The 18165-nt window shown below is 40.9% G+C and overlaps 1 protein-coding gene and 1 long non-coding RNA gene across 41 annotated transcripts in view; one reads left to right on the forward strand and one right to left on the reverse strand.

The window, feature by feature from the left end:
- Nucleotides 1-18165, forward strand: part of RBPMS (RNA binding protein, mRNA processing factor) — a 253392-nt gene that overhangs the window by 132305 nt on the left and 102922 nt on the right. For 39 of the 40 annotated variants that reach the window (XR_015156417.1, XR_015156416.1, XR_015156434.1 and 36 more), the window contains 3 exons: nucleotides 52-129; nucleotides 3898-3936; nucleotides 5186-5248. Coding sequence is in view for 12 of the 40 variants with exons in the window: in XM_086380896.1 (XP_086237022.1) it covers nucleotides 52-129; nucleotides 3898-3936; nucleotides 5186-5248 (180 nt within the window). In the remaining 28 variants the exon portion in view is untranslated. Of the gene's footprint in view, nucleotides 1-51; nucleotides 130-3897; nucleotides 3937-5185; nucleotides 5249-5814; nucleotides 5966-18165 lie in introns of those variants that run through there. The other variant, XM_086380900.1, reaches the window with a different exon arrangement.
- Nucleotides 11224-17014, reverse strand: LOC147343698 (uncharacterized). The gene is made up of 2 exons (XR_015156444.1): nucleotides 16870-17014; nucleotides 11224-13501 (listed from the first exon to the last, which is right to left on the reverse strand). It is a non-coding gene; the product is annotated as an uncharacterized LOC147343698 (long non-coding RNA).

Here is an 18165-nt window from a genome sequence, read left to right on the forward strand (position 1 = left end):
GCTGTTCTGTGACTGTCCCCTCCTTGATCACTTCTTATATTTATTTTCCAGGTCCGGACTCTCTTTGTCAGCGGTCTCCCTCTGGACATCAAACCTCGGGAGCTATATCTGCTTTTCAGACCATTTAAGGTACCTTTTCTATCTTTTAGAAATCATAAAAGGAGACAGAAAGTGGGTCTGTCTGGAGAAAGAGATGAACTGTTTGAGAAACGCCTATTTTTTAAAGTGGTTAGTGAGTAAGAAGATTTAACAACTCAGTTCTAATATACAGTCTCACTTTGGATATACTGAAATGGCCTTTTGTCCTCCCAGCCGCTAATCTCGAGAAGCTAATCTGTCCTAATTTAAAACAGCCTCAGTTTCCTCCCTGTGTATTCTCTGCCAATTGAGGGTATTTTGAGTACAGATCACCCCAGATACCATCAGTGACTTACCATGTATTATCTCAAACGCAGAAGTATGTCAAGCCCTACCCCTAGGAGGTTCCTTATTAGCTGAAATACTGCTGTTCATACAATTCCTAGGAGACATAATAGGTTAAATAAGCTTTTATGAACCTGACAAGGAACCTAAAACCATTATTTTTTCGTTGGCAAAATGTCCAGCGTTGCTGAAACAGTAGAACAGAATTTTAAAGAACTGCTTGGCAAGAGTTGAGGGACGTCTTCCCTGGTGCTTTGTGAGTGCTTAGTATCTCAGTGTGTCTAACTCTTCGCAACCCTATGGACTATAGCCCACCAGGCTCCTCTGCCCATGGAACTTTCCGGCAAGAATACCAGAGTGGGTTGCCCTTCCTTCTTCCAAACCCAGGGACCGAACCTGCATCCCTTATGTCTCCTATGTTGCCCAGCAGATTCTTTACCACTGTGCCACCTGGTGAAATATTTAATACAAGTTGTCTGTCCATTGTGATTATCAAGATAAATTTACTTTAGAGATCGTTAATGTTGTGGGGATTGAAAATTTAACAGGAAAATTGAACTAAGGCTGAAATAACCGTGCTGCACAGAGAAACCTTGAAAGTTAGCCTTTGGAGGGTCAGGGACAGCTGGGATTGGGCATAGTGTGGGCTGGAGGCCTTGGCCCTCAAGGAGCGATCCTGCACGTCAGGGCAGATTCAGGGCCTGTGTCTGAGCTGGTCCCGTCGGCTGAGAACATGTCAGCAGCAGTGTCTGGCCAGGGCCACACTTAGGACTGAGTGATGGACCGTCTTGATTGCTGGTTAAAGATCCATTCTGATGGAAGCAAGATCCGAGCCACAGAGGCAGGACAGGTTCTAGCTTCTTAGGGAGAGAGAGTAAATGTGACAGCTGAAAACAGCTGGGTTGGAGAGAAGAACGGGGGTTGAGGGGGCGGTCAGTGAAAACCAACAGAGATAAAACAGTCTAGTTTATGTGCCCCAAAGGCACAAGGTGATAATGGACATAACTCCATTCTGACAGCTCTCCGTTTTTCTGCTGTTTTTTTTTTTTTTTTTAATTGGAATATAATTGCTTTACAGTGTTGTTAGTTTCTACTGTATAGCATTGAGAATCGACATTATATATACGTATATCCCCTCCCTCTTGAACCTCATCTTCCCGTCACACCCCTCTGGATCATCACAGAGCTCCCTGTGCTTTACAGGAGCTTCGCGCTAGTTAATAAAAGACAGCTCTCCTTTTAATGCAACGATAATGATGATGTTACAGAGGGAAACAGGTTAGCCGAGGGGTTGGCTAGAGGAAGTGGGGAAGAAAGAGAAGGTGCTATGGGAAGAGTGCCAGCTTGGCAGAATTTCCCATTTCTTCTGCAGGATTGCAGTTTGTACAGTTTTGTAGGATGAGGACTTTTTAAGCTAACCATTCCTCTTAATGAACACAACAGCCGTGTTTCTGTGTGCATATGGAGAGACCTAGTAGTAAGTCCCTTAGGAATTATCTCACTTAATTCTCATCCCAGTCCTTTAAAGTGGGTTAGCCTCATTTTTTCCCCCGCTAAAGAAAGAAAATGAAACTTGGAGCAGTTGAATACATTTTGCTCAAGTTCACACACATCATAAGTGGCAGGGCCAGGATCAAACCCGAGCAGTTTGACTCTGCCATTCTTATTCTAAACTACCGTGTGATGCAGCTTCTGATTTCTGTGACTTGAGAGGACAGTATATCCCTACAAGTGGTCTTTTACTTGAGTGAAATACCCATTTGTCCTCTGCCTCTGAGGCCTTCAGGGTCTTTAAACCTGTGCGTTTTTCAGAGAGCGAGAGCACCTTGAAAAAGCAAGAGGCAGGGCTGTGAATCATGACCCCTTGGGCCAGAAGAGCTCAAGGCCTTTGAGGTAAAATGTTTACAGTAGCTAATTGGTAACATAGTTCTCTGCTGGGAAGATAGGAGGGTGAATCAATTGAAACATGCTGCCCAGAAACCCCAACGCGAAAGTCAGGACCCTGGTACATTCCTACAACCCTTTTTTAATTAAAGTCCCTGGTGGCTGACCCTCGTCTGCAAATCTTTGTCTGGACCAATATGTGCTGTGGTCAGTCATGTCAAGTGGTGTTTTTTTTTTTTTCCCTTCTCCTGTGTCATCTATCAGTGCAAGCCACCTGCCTTTGATTACTTTCAGAAATAAGCAGACTTTGTTATCTTCATCCTGGGGAACCAGGAGGGATCAGAAAGGGAGTGAAAGGGAGTGTTTCCATCTTCCTTGAGGATGAGCTGGAGTAAAATCCAACAGGGAATTTTTGCATCTCCCAGTCCTAATACCAGCATGAAAACAGATGGCTGCAATAAATAAGCAAAATAAAAGAATTTAGCATTACTGCCTGTTTAACTTTTCCAGGCAATTTTGAAATTTTCATTGACAAGTTCTACTAAGTACATTATCAGTGTTTTGTGTTGTTTTATTGCCAATATATTTTTCAGTGTGAACAAGTCATCACATACTCTTACCACCTTTCTTATCCTGTGCTGCGTGTGCAGTCGCTTGATTTGTGTCCAACTCTTTGAGACCCCATGGACTGTGGCCTGCCAGGCTCCTCTGTCCATGGAATTTCCATGGAAGAATACTGGAGTGGAGTGGCTTTTATCCTATATATAAAAAGAAAAAGACCTGCTGTTGACATAGATACCGTTTTCCTACTGTTTCCCAATTTTATAAGAACATAGAAAAGAAACATAAGAGAGTGAGTTTCAGGGCTTGATCTCTTTTAGGCCCAAGTATGGGCTTCCCTTGGACTACAAGGAGATCAGCCCTGGGATTTCTTTGGAAGGAATGATGCTAAAGCTGAAACTCCAGTACTCTGGCCACCTCATGCGAAGAGTTGACTCATTGGAAGAGACTCTGATGCTGGGAGGGATTGGGGGCAGGAGGAGAAGGGGACGAGAGAGGATGAGATGGCTGGATGGCATCACTGACTCGATGGACGTGAGTCTGAGTGAACTCCGGGAGTTGGTGATGGACAGGGAGGCCTGGCGTGCTGCGGTTCATGGGGTCGCAAAGGGTCGGACACGACTGACCGACTGAACTGAACTGAACTGATGGGCTTCCCACCTGACAATGCAGGAGATGCAGGAGACTTGGGCTCCATCCTTGGGTCAGGAAGATCCCCAGGAGTAGGAAATGGCAACCCACTCCAATACTCTTGCCTGGAAAATTCCATGGACAGAGAAGCCTGTTGGGCTACAGTCCAGGGGGTTGCAAAGAATCGGACACGACTAAGCATACAGCACATATATACATACTTGGGCATATACATCGTGTGTGTGTGTATAAAACTTGTTTTATAGTTAACAGACATTTGTAGGAAGAGTTAGTCATTGGTCATAAAGGACTCATTGTCACTTGAGCTAGATGGTATTGCAATTGCTCTTTTCCCTGGCATATTTTTTTTGTGATCTAAATCCGGTTCTTTATTTTCAGGGCTACGAAGGTTCTCTTATAAAGCTCACATCTAAGCAGGTAAGCATTTCAAACTTGCACATGAATGATCGCTTCTAGAATAAGTTTTGATTGACTTTCTTCAGGAATGTCACAAGGGCTCAACGTCCTTTTTTTAAATTTCCATTAAGATTTAATTTTTTTTATTGCTCTAAAATTAAGGGTGAAATCAGGAATTAGCAGAAGAAAATGATTCCTAATTCCAAAGCCTCCAGCTAGAGTGTCTGAGACTAGCCTCAAGGAAGGCAAATATAATGCTTCCAGCATGGTTATATTAGGATTGATCTGTATCTTCAAAAGAAATTATTGTCCAGATTCACTTTTACTGCCAATTCTTTCCTGTTTTTTTTTTTTTGTTGTTGTTAATACAGTTAAATAGTCAGACTTTTCATTCACAGTCAGTATGAGAAGTTGATGGTAAAGAATCAGGTTGTCTCTCAAACCCTTAATAACCACATGCAGAGTCTTAAGTCTAGAATGGCGCATAACAGGCACAGGTGCAGAATGGAGGTAGGAATCAGTGACCCTGATAGCAGCTTCAAGTGCCTTGAAATTTTTTAGCTGTGTGCTTTTTTTAACCCTGAGCAACCGGCGTCTCACTTTGGGTCACTTTTCGTCTCAGTACGGTATTCTCTGGTTCATCAGGAATAAGCTGTTGCAACCATCCTTCTGGACTCAAAGATACTGAGTCCAAAGCAATTAGAAGCCCTCTGTTGAGTTGGAACAGTATGGTTTGCACACCTAATTAAACACAGAACTTTTAAAAAACATCCCTTGGGATTTGAGATTAAAATGTTCATTATATAATTTTGATCGTGCAGTGAGACTACAGGGCTTTTATCACTGTGTCATTATATTCCTTGCACTTACAGTGTACCAAAAGGTGATTCGGTTCTCTTTGCATTTTAAACGATGAAGATGCTGAGGTACAGTGAGTTCGATGTAGGACAGTAGAGCCTCTCCACCCAAGTTTTCCTCTGTTCCCTGGTTCACTGCTGCTCACCTTCCAGCCCCTTCTAGACTTTTTTTTTTAAATGATTCTCTAAATCTCCAGCTGTCCCTTGAAGAACCACCCTCACCATCCCTTTGATCCATGTTAGAAATTTGGCTAAGCCACTGAGTCATGATTCTTCTGGACTGGCTTTCTGATTTCTACCCATTGCCTGCGGTCATTTCTTTATCTGAGCTCTTTGGTTTGATGTCACCTTTGACCCAGAAACAGAGATATCCCCTGATATTTTTTTCTTCATATTTCTCTTTCTTTCCTTAGCCCGTAGGTTTTGTCAGTTTTGACAGTCGCTCAGAAGCAGAAGCTGCCAAGAATGCTTTGAATGTAAGTACGAATGATGTTCATCTTCGGGGGTTTCCGTATGAGGTGAAGGGAAAGTAATAGAGTCTCTTTGGACAGGAAAGCAAATGGAAGGGATATGACTACTTGATCTAAGAGGAACGGACTCTAATTAGCCGCATAAAGAGATTTTGCCTAAAATTGTGGTTAGATGTGCAGACTATTAAATAACACTTTGCTCGTCTCTAGCCCTTACTGTAATGCTCAAGATAACCTGATGCTGGGGATTTTATTTTAATTCAGCCCAATCACATCCCATGGTGGTATGCAGTTTACTTCAGCCCCCATTATATTCTCAGTGGCTAACCCCAAGTCAAGAATAGATCAAAATCTTGGCTTTCCTTAACACGTGAGGTTTTTAACTTATGTGGCTTTTAAGGGCTTCCCTGGCTGTCCATTGGTGAAGACTCTGTGTTCCCAATGCAGCAGGCACGAGCTCCATCCCTAGTCAGGGCTGCCTAAAAATATATTTTTAAAAGGTATGTGACTTTAAAAAAAGGTTGTAGTCTTTATTCTGATTGATTTAAAATTTGCATATACTGCTTCCCCAGTAGACATTCAGCATTGTGGTGCATAATAAAGGATTTCCTTCTCCAATGCACGAAAGTGAAAAGTGAAAGTGAAGTTGCTCAGTCGTGTCCGACTCCTAGGGACCCCATGGACTGCAGCTTACCAGGCTCCTCCGTCCATAGGATTTGCCAGGCAAGAGTCCTGGAGTGGGGTACCATTGCCTTCTCTGATAATAAAGGATAGGCAACTACAATTGAGTAGAGATAACCTGTCTTTGGTTTGTAAGCATTTTGTTTGCCATATTTTTAAGACTTTTTACCAGCTTTAATTTAGTAAGATTTTTTCCCCTCCCTTTGGTATTTAAAAAAAAAAACAAAAACCAAAAGCAGTTTAAGGGGAATCAACCCAAGAGAAGGTGGTAGAAAGCAGAATTTAGTTCTGGGTGCCAAGGCCTGATCCAGGTGAGGCGTCTCCTTGAAGAGCCTGGCTCCATCCTTCTCCAGACGGTTGACTTAAGCGGCTGTGAATGAGGTGTGAGTACAGCTGCCAGGAGTGTTGGAATACTTCTCGGAGGGTCGGTGTATGTGAACTTGGGCTGTGGGTCCTGCAGGTGTCCTCCCAGCTGTTTCTCGGCGCCTGGAGGCCCAGCGACCCTGTGGTGAGGGGGGCTGCAGGAGGGACCCTTCCTCGTGACTTGGAGACCCAAGGGAAAGAGTTTCTGAGGGAGACTGTTTACTTGGCATATGGGTGTCGTCGTGACACAGTCTTGAAAGGGTTTTCAGCTTTGGAAAACACGTGCACTCAGAAGAACAGTTTGCTCATTTTGTTGGTTTTTCATGAAAGTGTACAGGAACATCTGAGAATCCAGGAAGTCCAGAGAGTTTAGGATTTTCTGGATTTGGACTAGGGACCTCCTGGTCAGAATAACTGCTACCTCTGTTCCTCTCCCACAGAACAAAATGTAATTATTTCCTTCAGTTGTAAATGCTGAGGCACGGTATATAACTAAAAATTTTGATAGAAAAATGGTTTTGTGAATTTTACATTATACAGATACAGTCAGAATCTTCTCAGTATAACCAAATTTTAAACTTAAAATGGATTTCTATTTAGACAGTGTTTCCTTTCATTCTAGCCAGGTGGCATCTTTTCTTTTTTAATTTTTTTTATTAAAAATTTTTTTTTAATTTAAGAATTTATTTATGTGTAGTTGATTTATAATGTTGTCTTAATTTCTGCTGTATAGCACTGTGATTGTTATACATACATGTACATTTTTTTTTTCCATTATGGCTTAGCACAAGATAGTGAATATAGTTCCCTGTGCTATACAGTAGGTCTGTGTTGTTTATTCAGTCTGTATATAATAGTTTGCATCTGCTAATCCCGATTTCCCAATCCATTCCTTCCCCCTTGCCCCTCACCTTGGCAACCACAAGTCTAGTCTCTGAGTCTGATTCTGTTTCGCAGTTAAGTTCATTTGTGTTGTATTTCAGATTCCACAGGAAAGTGATACCATATGGTATTCGTCTTTCTCTCTCTGCTTTACTTCACTTAATATGATAATCTCTAGGTCCATCCCTGTTGCTGCAGATGGCATTGTTGCATTCTTTTTGTAGCTGAGTAGTATTCCGTTGCATGGACGTACCACATCTTCTTAATCCAGGTTGTTTTTTTTTCATTGTCTTACAAAGGAAATAACAGCAGTTGAAGCTTGTTCACAAAGTGGGCTTTCCTTCTCCTCACTTTATCTCTCCTCTGTGTTGAAACATGTTACTGACTGTCTGAAAAACTGTAAGGTTTTTATAGTGGGTTTTTTTTCTAACAAGAGTTTATTTTTTAGATGTTTAAATGATCATAGTCACAAATTGTTTCTTTGCCTTAGTAAGAGTATAGCAAGCATCATTTCATTTTTTCTCAGTGCCGAGGGTTCAGTTCAGTTGCTCAGTCATGTCCGTCTCTTTGCGACCTCATAGACTGCAGCATGCCAGACCTTCCTGTCCATCACCAACTCCTGGAGTATACTCAAAATCATGTCCATTGAGTCGGTGGTGCCATCCAACCATCTCATCCTCTGTCATCCCCATCTCCTCCCGCCTTCAGTCTTTCCCAGCATCAGTGTCTTGCAGCTGGTTCAATATCCTTGCCGTCCAAGGAGTCCCGTCCAGAGTCTTCTCCAGCACCACAGTTTGAAAGCATCAGTTCTTCTGCACTGAGCCTTTTTCATCGTCCAACTCTCATATCCACATTTGAATATTTACTGGTGGAGTTTTAAACCTGAGCTTTCTTCTGCTAAGAGGTTGACTTGTGGATTTAGAGCATCTATTAAAGTGCTGGTTGATCTGTTTCTCGATATTTTTAACTTTTATAAAAAGTATTGTATTAGAGTTTTTGGTACCTTAGAAACTGTCCTGTTCAGACAGCTGAGACCAGAAAGGATGGATGGCCCAGCCAGGAAGGGCAGGTTTACAACTACAACTAGCAGGAAGCCTCCCGTGTCTTAGTTCTGCCTGCTTCATACAACGTCTTGCTGTTTGCTTAGTCCGTGGAATGTGGCTTCATTTTTCCTGGTGGCAATGACAAATGATTTAAGTCTCTTTGTCCAGGACAGATGCCCACGATAAAGTTTGGTGCAGGACCGTGGAGCAGGTTTTCTTTCTTCTCTTTACAGAGAACATGGGCCCGTTCAGGACAACATACTTAATCGTGAAGCTGACACATCTCTGTGACCCAACCTAGTATGATCTTTTTCACCATCATCTTTTCTAATTGGTGAATTAAAAACATACGGCACTCATAACCATTACAAAATTTTCTCCTATGTCATTCGTCCAGGCTTCCCTTAAAATCTTTCCTTCGCATTCCTTTGGGGGAAGGTTCCGTGTTGTAATGTCTTGTTTTCCATGATTGAGAAACGTAAGCCTCATTCCAGTAAGTCCCTCTTTGTAGGTTTGTTCACAGTATTATAAACCACTTGTCCGTGTTTAGAGCGTCTCTTCTTGTTGTTTGTCTGTCTTGGTTACTGTCTGTCTCAGTTATGAGTACTAAGTCTTTTCCCCAAATGACTTGAAGTGATTTTTAAATCCATTTATTTTTTTTTTCCAGTTTTGGACTGTGCTTTAGCTAGTTTGATAATTTTATGGAAAAACATGCCCAGACTGAATTAAGTGGTAACACTGAACCTTTATCGGGGGGTTAGTCAAATCTTCTAAAGTAAATACAGTGTATTTTGGTTTTATAGTAAAAACACTCAAGTTAGGCTAAAAAATAGCCCAAACCCAGACTTGCCTTCAGGTTATCTGTTATCTCATTAATCCACATGACTGGAAACCCCATCCATTCTTTAACCCGACAGCTGAATATCTAGCCTGTCCTTTACCTCCACTCACGTTTGTAACTGCTGTGCTAAACTTTCTCCGTTTTCCATGCTAATGGAAGAGGGGGCTGATAATCCAACTGTCTAGTTATTTTTCAGATTTGTTTTTAATTTTGGAATGTAAATCAAGTGCAGCCACATTGACAGTTAACAGTCTTAATTTAGTAAAAATATGAAGAAACACAGGAAACAAGACTGGCCTGGAGGCAAGGACCCTGAGCAGAGGTGGAATAAACCATCTCTGGCTACTGCTGCCAGCTGTGGAAACCCTAATATTGCCATTGCTGTGCAGCCGGAATTGTGCTTCATAAACAAGAAGGGTTGGAAGTTAACACTTAAAATACACAGACCTGTCAGCAGTGTCTGTTTTATGTCCATTTCCATGGCAGGCATTGTCTTATGTTGGTGTTTGAAATTCACTCATTTAGAGTACTTTAAAAAGTTGTATGTGGCCTGTTGAGGATGTGTGCCATCTTGTTGGATACCTCTTCTCACCTCATTTTAAACAGTTGTCATGGGCCTAGGCTTCATTATAAATTTATCAGAGCTTGAGAAGTGTGATGCAGTGTAACAGTGAACATCGTTACAAATTGCCTTCACAGCTGAACCTTGGGATGTCACAATAATTTGCTTTACTCTCCAATCTAAACTCATGGACCTAAGTGATCTCTAGTTATCACTGTGCCCTCAAGTCTATTGGATTCTTTTTAAAGTAGCTTTCTTGAGGTACAACTCAATGCTTTTTGGTATGTTATAGTTTTGAAGTATGTAAAGCATCTATACCAATTTGAAATGTTAATGATTTTTTTAAGTGTGCATTTAATACATTTACCATGTTGTGCAGCCAGCCCCACTGTTTGTATCTTTTCATCATCCCAAACATAAACTTTGCAACCGTTAGGCAGTACCTCCCTGTTACTCCCTTCCTCTGACCCCTGGTAACCTGTCATCTGTTCTGTATCTCTTAACTGGCCTGTTAACTGGAATACTTGTCATTTTGCGTCTGCCTTCTTTCAATTAGCATGATGTTTTCATGCTTATTCCATGTTGTAGCAGATACCAGAACATCTTCCATTTTACGGCTGAATAGTATTCCATTGGATGTATATTCCACATTTATCTGTTCATCTGTTGATGGACAGTTTCCACTTGTTGGCCATTGAGAATAATGTTTCAATGAACAGAGGGTTACAAATATGTGGGTCCTTAGTTTTCAGTTCCTTTGGGCATATACCTAGAAGTGGAATTGCTGAGTCATATGATATTAATATTTTTAGCTTTCTGAGAGACGTCCAAACTTTATCATATTGGTGGTACCATTTTATGTTCCACTGGCAATGTCTGGGAATTCCAGTTTTCACTATTGTCACTAATACTTATTTTCTGTTGTTCTTTAAATAACAGCCATCCTACTAAGTGTGAAGTGGTCATTGGTTTTTTTTTGATAAATACTTTGTGACTAATTTCAGTAGTACAGTTGATCATTGCAGTTGGAGATTTGATTTCTCTTGGAATCTCATATGACTTAAAATATTGTTTCTTTTAATGGGGATTAGTAAGATTTCTGTAATGTCAGTTAAAAGTAATGGAACTGTGTTACCCTTAAATAGTTTAAAGGGGAGAAGTGTAATTGGTAGTTGCTCAGTCGTGTCTGACCCTTGACACACCATGGACTGTAGCCCACCAGGCTCCTCTGTCCATGGGATTTCCTAGGCAAGAATTCTGGAGTGGGTTGCCATTCCCTTCTCCAGGGGATCTTCCTGGCCCAGGAGTTGAAGCCAGGTCTCCTGCATTGCAGGCAGGTTCTTTACTGTTTGAACCACCAGGGAAGCCTATAATTGTTTACCTGTTCATAAAAGAAAGGAAGGGAAGAGCCAACCCTTAGATGATTCATTTAATAAAATAAGACTAGGATTTTGTATTCTCTCATATAGAATATGCCACACATGAAGAAAAGGTGTTTTCTGAAGGTCTCAATAGACCTTGGATTAAAGAGAAAAAAGCAACTTGATTTTGAAGAGGGAAAATGTAGCAGTTATCTTAGTAAGAAGAAAATGAAGAGGACTTGAGGATATATAGTATTAAATTATTTATTGGTTACTGAGGACATTTATTCGACTGTGTGGTAAAAAGAATTTCTAGAAAAATCTTCGGTAGTTTGTAAGAAAGCATGCTGAAAAGGTACTTGGTAGTGTCCCATGGTTAAAAACTGATAGAATCAGGAAAATTTAGTTTTCTTCATCTCCATAAATTCTTGGCATTAAAGTAAGCATTACAGTTATTTGCATCACAGTGATCCTGGCCTTGTGCATAACTTAAGTTTAGTTGAATAGTTTGAGCTCTCCAACTACTGACTTTTTAAACACTTGCATATAATTCATTCATTATTCCTATACCAGGTTTCTCACTTGTGAAATAGGGATATTACTTCCAAAAGTGTTAAAGGGAAATCAAGGAAAAATACTTGCATGCTTCCTCAGTGATATCTCTTTCCCCAGGCAAGAATACTGGAATGGGTTGCCATTTCCTGCTCCAGGGGATCTTCCCGACCCAGGGATTGAACCCGGCTCTCTTGCATTGTAGACAACATTCTTTAGCACTGCACCACCTGGGTAGCAGATGTTCTCAGTGTGAACCCATTCAGTTCAGTTCAGTCACTCAGTCATGTCCGACTCTTTGCAACCCCATGGACTGCAGCACGCCAGGCCTCCCTGTCCATCATCAACTCCCGGGGTTTACTCAAACTCATCTCCATTGAGTCGGTGATGCCATCCAACCATTTCAGCCTCTCTTGTCCCCTTCTCCTCCCACCTTCAATCTTTCCCAGCATCAGGGTCTTTTCTAGTGAGTCAGTTCTTCGCATCAGGTGGCCAAAGTATTGGGGTTTCAGCTTCAGCATTAGTCCTTCCAATGAAGGACTGATCTCCTTTAGAATGGACTGGCTGGATCTCCTTGCAGTCCAAGGGACTCTCAAGAGTCTTCTCCAACACCACAGTTCAAAAGCATCAATTCTTTGGCGCTCAGCTTTCTTTATAGTCCAACTCTCATATCCATACATGACTACTGGAAAAACCATAGCCTTGACTAGATGGACCTTTGTTGGCAAAGTAATGTCTGTATGAACCCATTACCTGAATGTATTTTCTCAATGAAAAGATGTACAAACTGTTGAGCACCGAGTGATAGCAGGGGAACTTGAGACAGGTACTGGCCACACAGAAACAGAAGTTTGGATGACAGTCTCTGCGTCCTGTATCACAGGGTTTGCTGACAGTTTGTATGAGTCAGGACTTTTGATCTTAATATTTGTACAGCTTGCGAGTTCGGTGAATTGTTTCCACTAAACAAAACCTTTCGCGTGCACAAGCATCCAGATGGCCTGTCTCAGCTCCCCGTTCACCAGGCACCCTGTCAATATGTTTCTTATCAGGTCTAAAAATTTCTCCCTGAATTTCTTTTAGCCTGTTGCCCAGAGCGGTTGAAGAGGCCCATTTACTGTGATCCCAGCTGGGAACTGTGCAGGGCTGCCACATGAGATCATGCATCTGATCTAGTGTTTATCTGTTAAATCTGTTGATAACTGCTTACTCTTGACTTGCAGTTTAGAAGCAGCCATTTGACCTCACTGAGTTGGGGGCTGCCTGTGCCCTTCCTTCCTTGATGACTGGATCCTCCTCTTTTTCTCAGCAACTGTGTGCACTTCGGGGCTTGGCAAACAGCTTAATTAGGCTACCCTCCTCACAGAAATTTGAAATAGGCCCCTTTTTTTCATGTGTGTGGGAGAAGGGGGCTGCGGTCTGCTCTTTCTTGTAGTTCTTGTAGCAAGCAGAACCTTGCTAAGGATACTGCAACATAGAAATTAAAAGTTGTTCTGAAAGAGCAATTGAAGATGAATGTGAGGAATTTGGTGAATTCCCAGTCTTTGAAGAAAAGGAGGTTAAGTCTGTTAAGCATTCTCATAGGAAAGTGGGAATTGGGATGCTAGTAAAAGACATTCTAAGGACGTGTGAAGAAGGAAAAGTAGCTGGAAGAGTTTGCATCACCAGTTCCCCAAGGGAAGAGGCAGATGGAAGCCCAGGGTCTTGTGCATAAACCCCTGTTTAGTCCAGTGACACGTATGTGTGGAAATCTCAACTCTGCCTGGCTTTTCTCTAAGTGAAATAGTTCATCAAATATTACATGGCTGTGTGAAACCGCCCTCAGACTTCACATTCTAGCCTTTTTTGCCCCTTGAGGATCTACATGTTAAAACTTATCTCGACTCTCTTTAAAAGGCTATCTTGTATTGACCTTGCTTGCCCTTTCTGCATGGTTCTTCAGGTATTTCAGAAATGCTGAGAAGCTCTTTGCCCCTGTTGTAAATGAAAGTAGAAAATATGGTTAGTGTTCGCAGATCCTGTAGTGCAACGAATGATTTATTGGCTAGGATTCTTTTTGGTCAGGAAGCCAAGCTAGTTTTAGAACCAAAGATCTTGACGCTCTAGGCCATATACATTCCTGATTATTCTGCAGTGCAGCATATTTTGGGGCTTTAAATCCCAGTGAAGTGAAAAAGTGTTAGCTCCTCAGTCACGTCTGACTCTGTGACCCTGTGGATTATAGTCCGCCAGGCTCCTCTGTCCATGGCGTTCTCCAGGCAAGAATACTGGAGTGGGTTGCCATTTCCTTCTCCAGGGGATCTTCCCAACCCAGAATTATAACCCAGGTCTCCTGTACTGCAGGCAGATTCTTTACCATTTGAGCCATCAGGGAAGTCTTTGCTGTAAAATCACTCTTCTGGTTCTTAATGACAATGGCTTAATGTTTCTGACGATCTATGCAGATTTGAAGTTTTGGTCCACAAAGCTGAAACTCTATGCCTTTCTCTATAATTAGAATGCATTAGAACCTTTTTTAACCTGGGGGTGGGGAGGGGTAGGACTTAATGGGGAATAGGTTATTTTGATCGGAGAAGGCAATGGCACCCCACTCCAGTACTCTTGCCTGGAAAATCCCATGGATGGAGGAGTCTAGTAGGCTGCAGTCCATGGGGTCGCTAAGAGTCGGACACGACTGAGCGACTTCACATTCACTTTTCTCTTTCATGCATTGGAGAAGGAGATGGCAACCCACTCCAGTGTTCTTGCCTGGAGAATCCCAGGGGCGGGGGAGCCTGATGGTCTGCCGTCTGTGGGGTCGCACAGAGTCGTACACGACTGAAGTGACTTAGCAGCAGCAGGTTATTTTGACAGGACATTTGTGAATTATTCCACTCTTATTTCCTCTCACATATATACAGTATTTCTTTATGATTAAATACAAACTTTTCTTGCTGCTTCAATAGACTTTAATTATTACTACATGGAAACATTTTAAAAAATGAGAGAAGCACAAATAGTCAAGGATTGTTTTGTACCTAAAAATAGGAGGAGATAGAGTAAATGTTTCTAGAATGTGAAACATACATCTAATGCATTATAAACATAGGAATAAGAGGATAAGGGATGAAATAATTCTAGTGAACATCAAACTGACTAATTTAGAATGTTAAAAGTAATAAAATCTTAAAATGCTAACATCTGTAGAAAAATTAACCATGAAATATATTGACTAAAATTTCTCTTCTAAAAATATAGTGATAAGTTTCAATAGAAAACAGTTTGGAAAAATTAAGGGATACCTCAAGTAACCTTGACATTACATAAAAGGATGTATGTTTTGGTTTTCTAGGCATTGTGGCAAGTAGATTTGAAAAGATTGTTTTTAAATGAAAAGATCCAAATAATTTGCCTGGGAAATCCAGTCGGGTAGAAAATTCCTAGTGTGAACTTCCCCCTTGGTAACTAGAAGCTTGTTTTTGCATCTGTGACTGTTTCTGTTTTGCAGATAGGCTCAGTAGTAGCATATTTTTTTTAGATTCCACATTTAAGCAATATCATATATTTGTCTTGATATTTGTCTTTGACTTCACTCAGCATGACACTAAGTTCAAGTGGCATTATTTTGTTTTTTCTGAAGGCTGAGTAATACTACACTGGATATACATACCACATGTTTATCCATTCCTCCATTGATGGGCTTACAGGTTACTTCCGTGTTCTGGCTATTGTAAATAGCGCTGCAGTGAACATTGGGGTACATGTATCTTTGTAAATTAATGGTTTTCTCTGGATATATGCCAGGAATGGGATTGCTGGAGCATGTGGTATCTCTCTTCTTAGTTGTTTAAGGAACCTGCATACTGTTCTCCATAGTGACTGTACCTGTTTATACCCAGTTTGTATATGCATAGCATAGGCATTTTCACAATATTGATTCTTCCAGTCCAAGAACTTGGTATGTCTCTTCATCTGTATCATCTTTGATTTCTTTCATCAGTTTTCTGAGTATCGGTCTTTTGCTTTCTTGCATAGGTTTATTCTTAGGTATTTTATTCTTTTTGATGTGATGGCAAATGGATTTGTTACAGTATTGTTTTTTCATAGAATTTTAGCATTCATTTAGAAGGCCAGTATAATGTTGCCAATAAAGGAAAACTGAACAGAAGGCGGGAAAAGCCATCCTGGGTTACAGGTCATAGATAGACCTCAATGAAAAAAGTGAACAACTGGATTATAAGAGAATCTGACTGTTTTAAACACCTTAGAATGCTCTATCAATGACAAATGGAGCAAACTCTTAGAAAAGTTCACAGTAAGAAGTTGATTTTTGCCAACCATTGCTATATCTTCTTAGCTTATCTGTGGGGGTGTTCACCAAATTCTAAAAACATACTTAACATATCCCTGAGAATGAATTTTAATTCACTGATATTAAAAGTATATTGCATATTTGATTTAGGTGGGTGGTTTTTTTGTATTTGTGCATAACACTAAGTGTATACCTGTGAAAAGGTACTAAATCTCTAACCTGTGGCTGAGAGGAGAACAGAAAGTGTGTCTTCTTGGTAACCACTTAGCCTGTCTGAAGGGCTTTCTGGTCAAAGGCAGTGTAATAAATAAAGGTGTCAAGCAGGCTGACCTGGCTCAAATCCAGATTCTGCCACTTACTAAATTGAGGTTTTCTGCACCTAAATTTTCCTTCTGTTAATACTGACAGTACCCATCACAAAAGGTTAGGGCATCAAGTTAAATGATATAGGTATTTTTAAAGCCACTAGTACTCAATAAATGGTAAAAATTCTGATAATTGGTGATTACTGTCAAAAAGAACTGGTTTTAATTCCTTAAGTCCCCTTTCCACAGTTTGATTTAAAAGTAGTTTCTGTGGAATCCCAAATTATACTGAATTCAGAGTCCTTCTAAACATTTATTTGTTTTATAGTGTTGTTAATGGTAAGTTGATTCATCAATCCTTGGAGTGTTGTAGGGAAGCAAAGGAATAGTGTTGTCCTTAATATTCAAGTATCCAGAGAGGGAGGCTCAGAAGGGAGGGGATGTATTTGTGTATCCATACGGCTCTTTCATGTTGTCCTACAGCAGAAACGCAACATTGTAAAGCAGTTCTCTGCCAATTAAAAGAAGAAAAAGCCTCCAAAATACTGTGAGCCCAACAAGCACAGGGTCATCTCACGTTTTTATTCTGTTAAGCTGACTGTGCACATGGCTTTCTCCATTTCCGGTTCCAGTCCAATCTGTTTAAAACCAGAGATACCGCCCCACCCCTCCACCCACCCCATCAATTCCATAGGAATTTCTGTAACAGCCAGTGAGGTTCTTCAGAGTTTTGTGTCTAGACGCACCTTTTAGAGAGGGAGAAGTTTGAACTCTGCCTTGTCGGATCCTGGTAAGCGTCCTTGAGGTGCCGCTTTGGAGAGGAGGAAGTGTGCTGATTCACGTCGCTCAGAGATGAGATCCGCTTTGACTCACTTTATTTTGGCTCCCTGTGCAGCACAGGAAGTACTTTTCCGTGAACTTCCGAAGTTTGGACTTCACTGTTTACATTCTTTTCAACTAACTCTTGCTTAAGCCCCAGATTCTTGGTTGGAAAGAGCCTGCAAGCCATTTGATGGTCTGGGCTCGAGGTTTTTTAAAAACCAGTTAAAGGAGCAAATGCTACCTTCTTTTTTTAATTTCTTTATTTTTGTTGTATTCATCAGAACACATTTCCCACCCACAGATTGATTTATCTGTCGTCATGTTAATAAGTGACTTTGGGGACCAAATAAGTAACTTATTGGTTAAAAAAACAACAACTGAATTCATTTTTATCCTCTATAAAGTTGAGGACATACCATCGACTTCTTAAAAATATGTTTAATCTTTAAATGTAATGAAACCTTTTCTTTCTAAAGACTTATCTTTTTCCTGATGTGTAGCTGAAAAATACTTAACTTGGAGGTACATATTTTTTGACTCTTCTTGGTATTTCACTTCATTAAGATTATCCTAAATTTGGTTATACACACACAGTATGGGACAGTCCACTGGATCCTGTTGGGGTGAGGGCTGTTCATTGCTGATAAACTAGAGAGCAGAAACAGAGCTGTAAAAATATTCTCGGAGGCCCATTGTGGACTGTATCTGATCTTTAAATGGAAGTCTTTCGAAATGGTTTTGGAACGTTTAGGCAACTGCCTATTTTTCAGTTGTAGGGTTTGTGTATATCACCACTGTTCTCCCCCCACCCCTCCTATTTGCTTCTGCACCAGTCACTAATAAAGACTCAAAGTAAACTTTGCACAGCGATCCTTGCAGCATATACAAAAAGTTAAGATGGGTGCTCAGATGACTTAACATGCACTGTCCGTGAACCTGAAAGAAAAGTGTGTTAAATGCATTCTCTTTGCCCGCCTACCTCACAAGTAGGACTTACTCTTCATAGGCATTTCTACATAGACATAGAAATACTTGGTTTCTGTAATTCCAAGACTGTTTATATTGCACAGTATTCATCATTCAATGTATCTCAGAGTTTAGAAAGTACCTTAATAACACAAACTCACATATTTCCACTGTCTTCATTTTTCCTGGCATGCACCTAATATGTACAAGAGGGTGTTGGTTTCTTTCTTGCAGTAATTAGAAAATTAGTATGT

Source organism: Bos grunniens, chromosome 27 (assembly GCF_055505025.1).
Source record: "Bos grunniens cultivar Pamir isolate PY7600 chromosome 27, Bosgru_T2T1.0, whole genome shotgun sequence".
Lineage (NCBI taxonomy): Eukaryota > Metazoa > Chordata > Mammalia > Artiodactyla > Bovidae > Bos > Bos grunniens.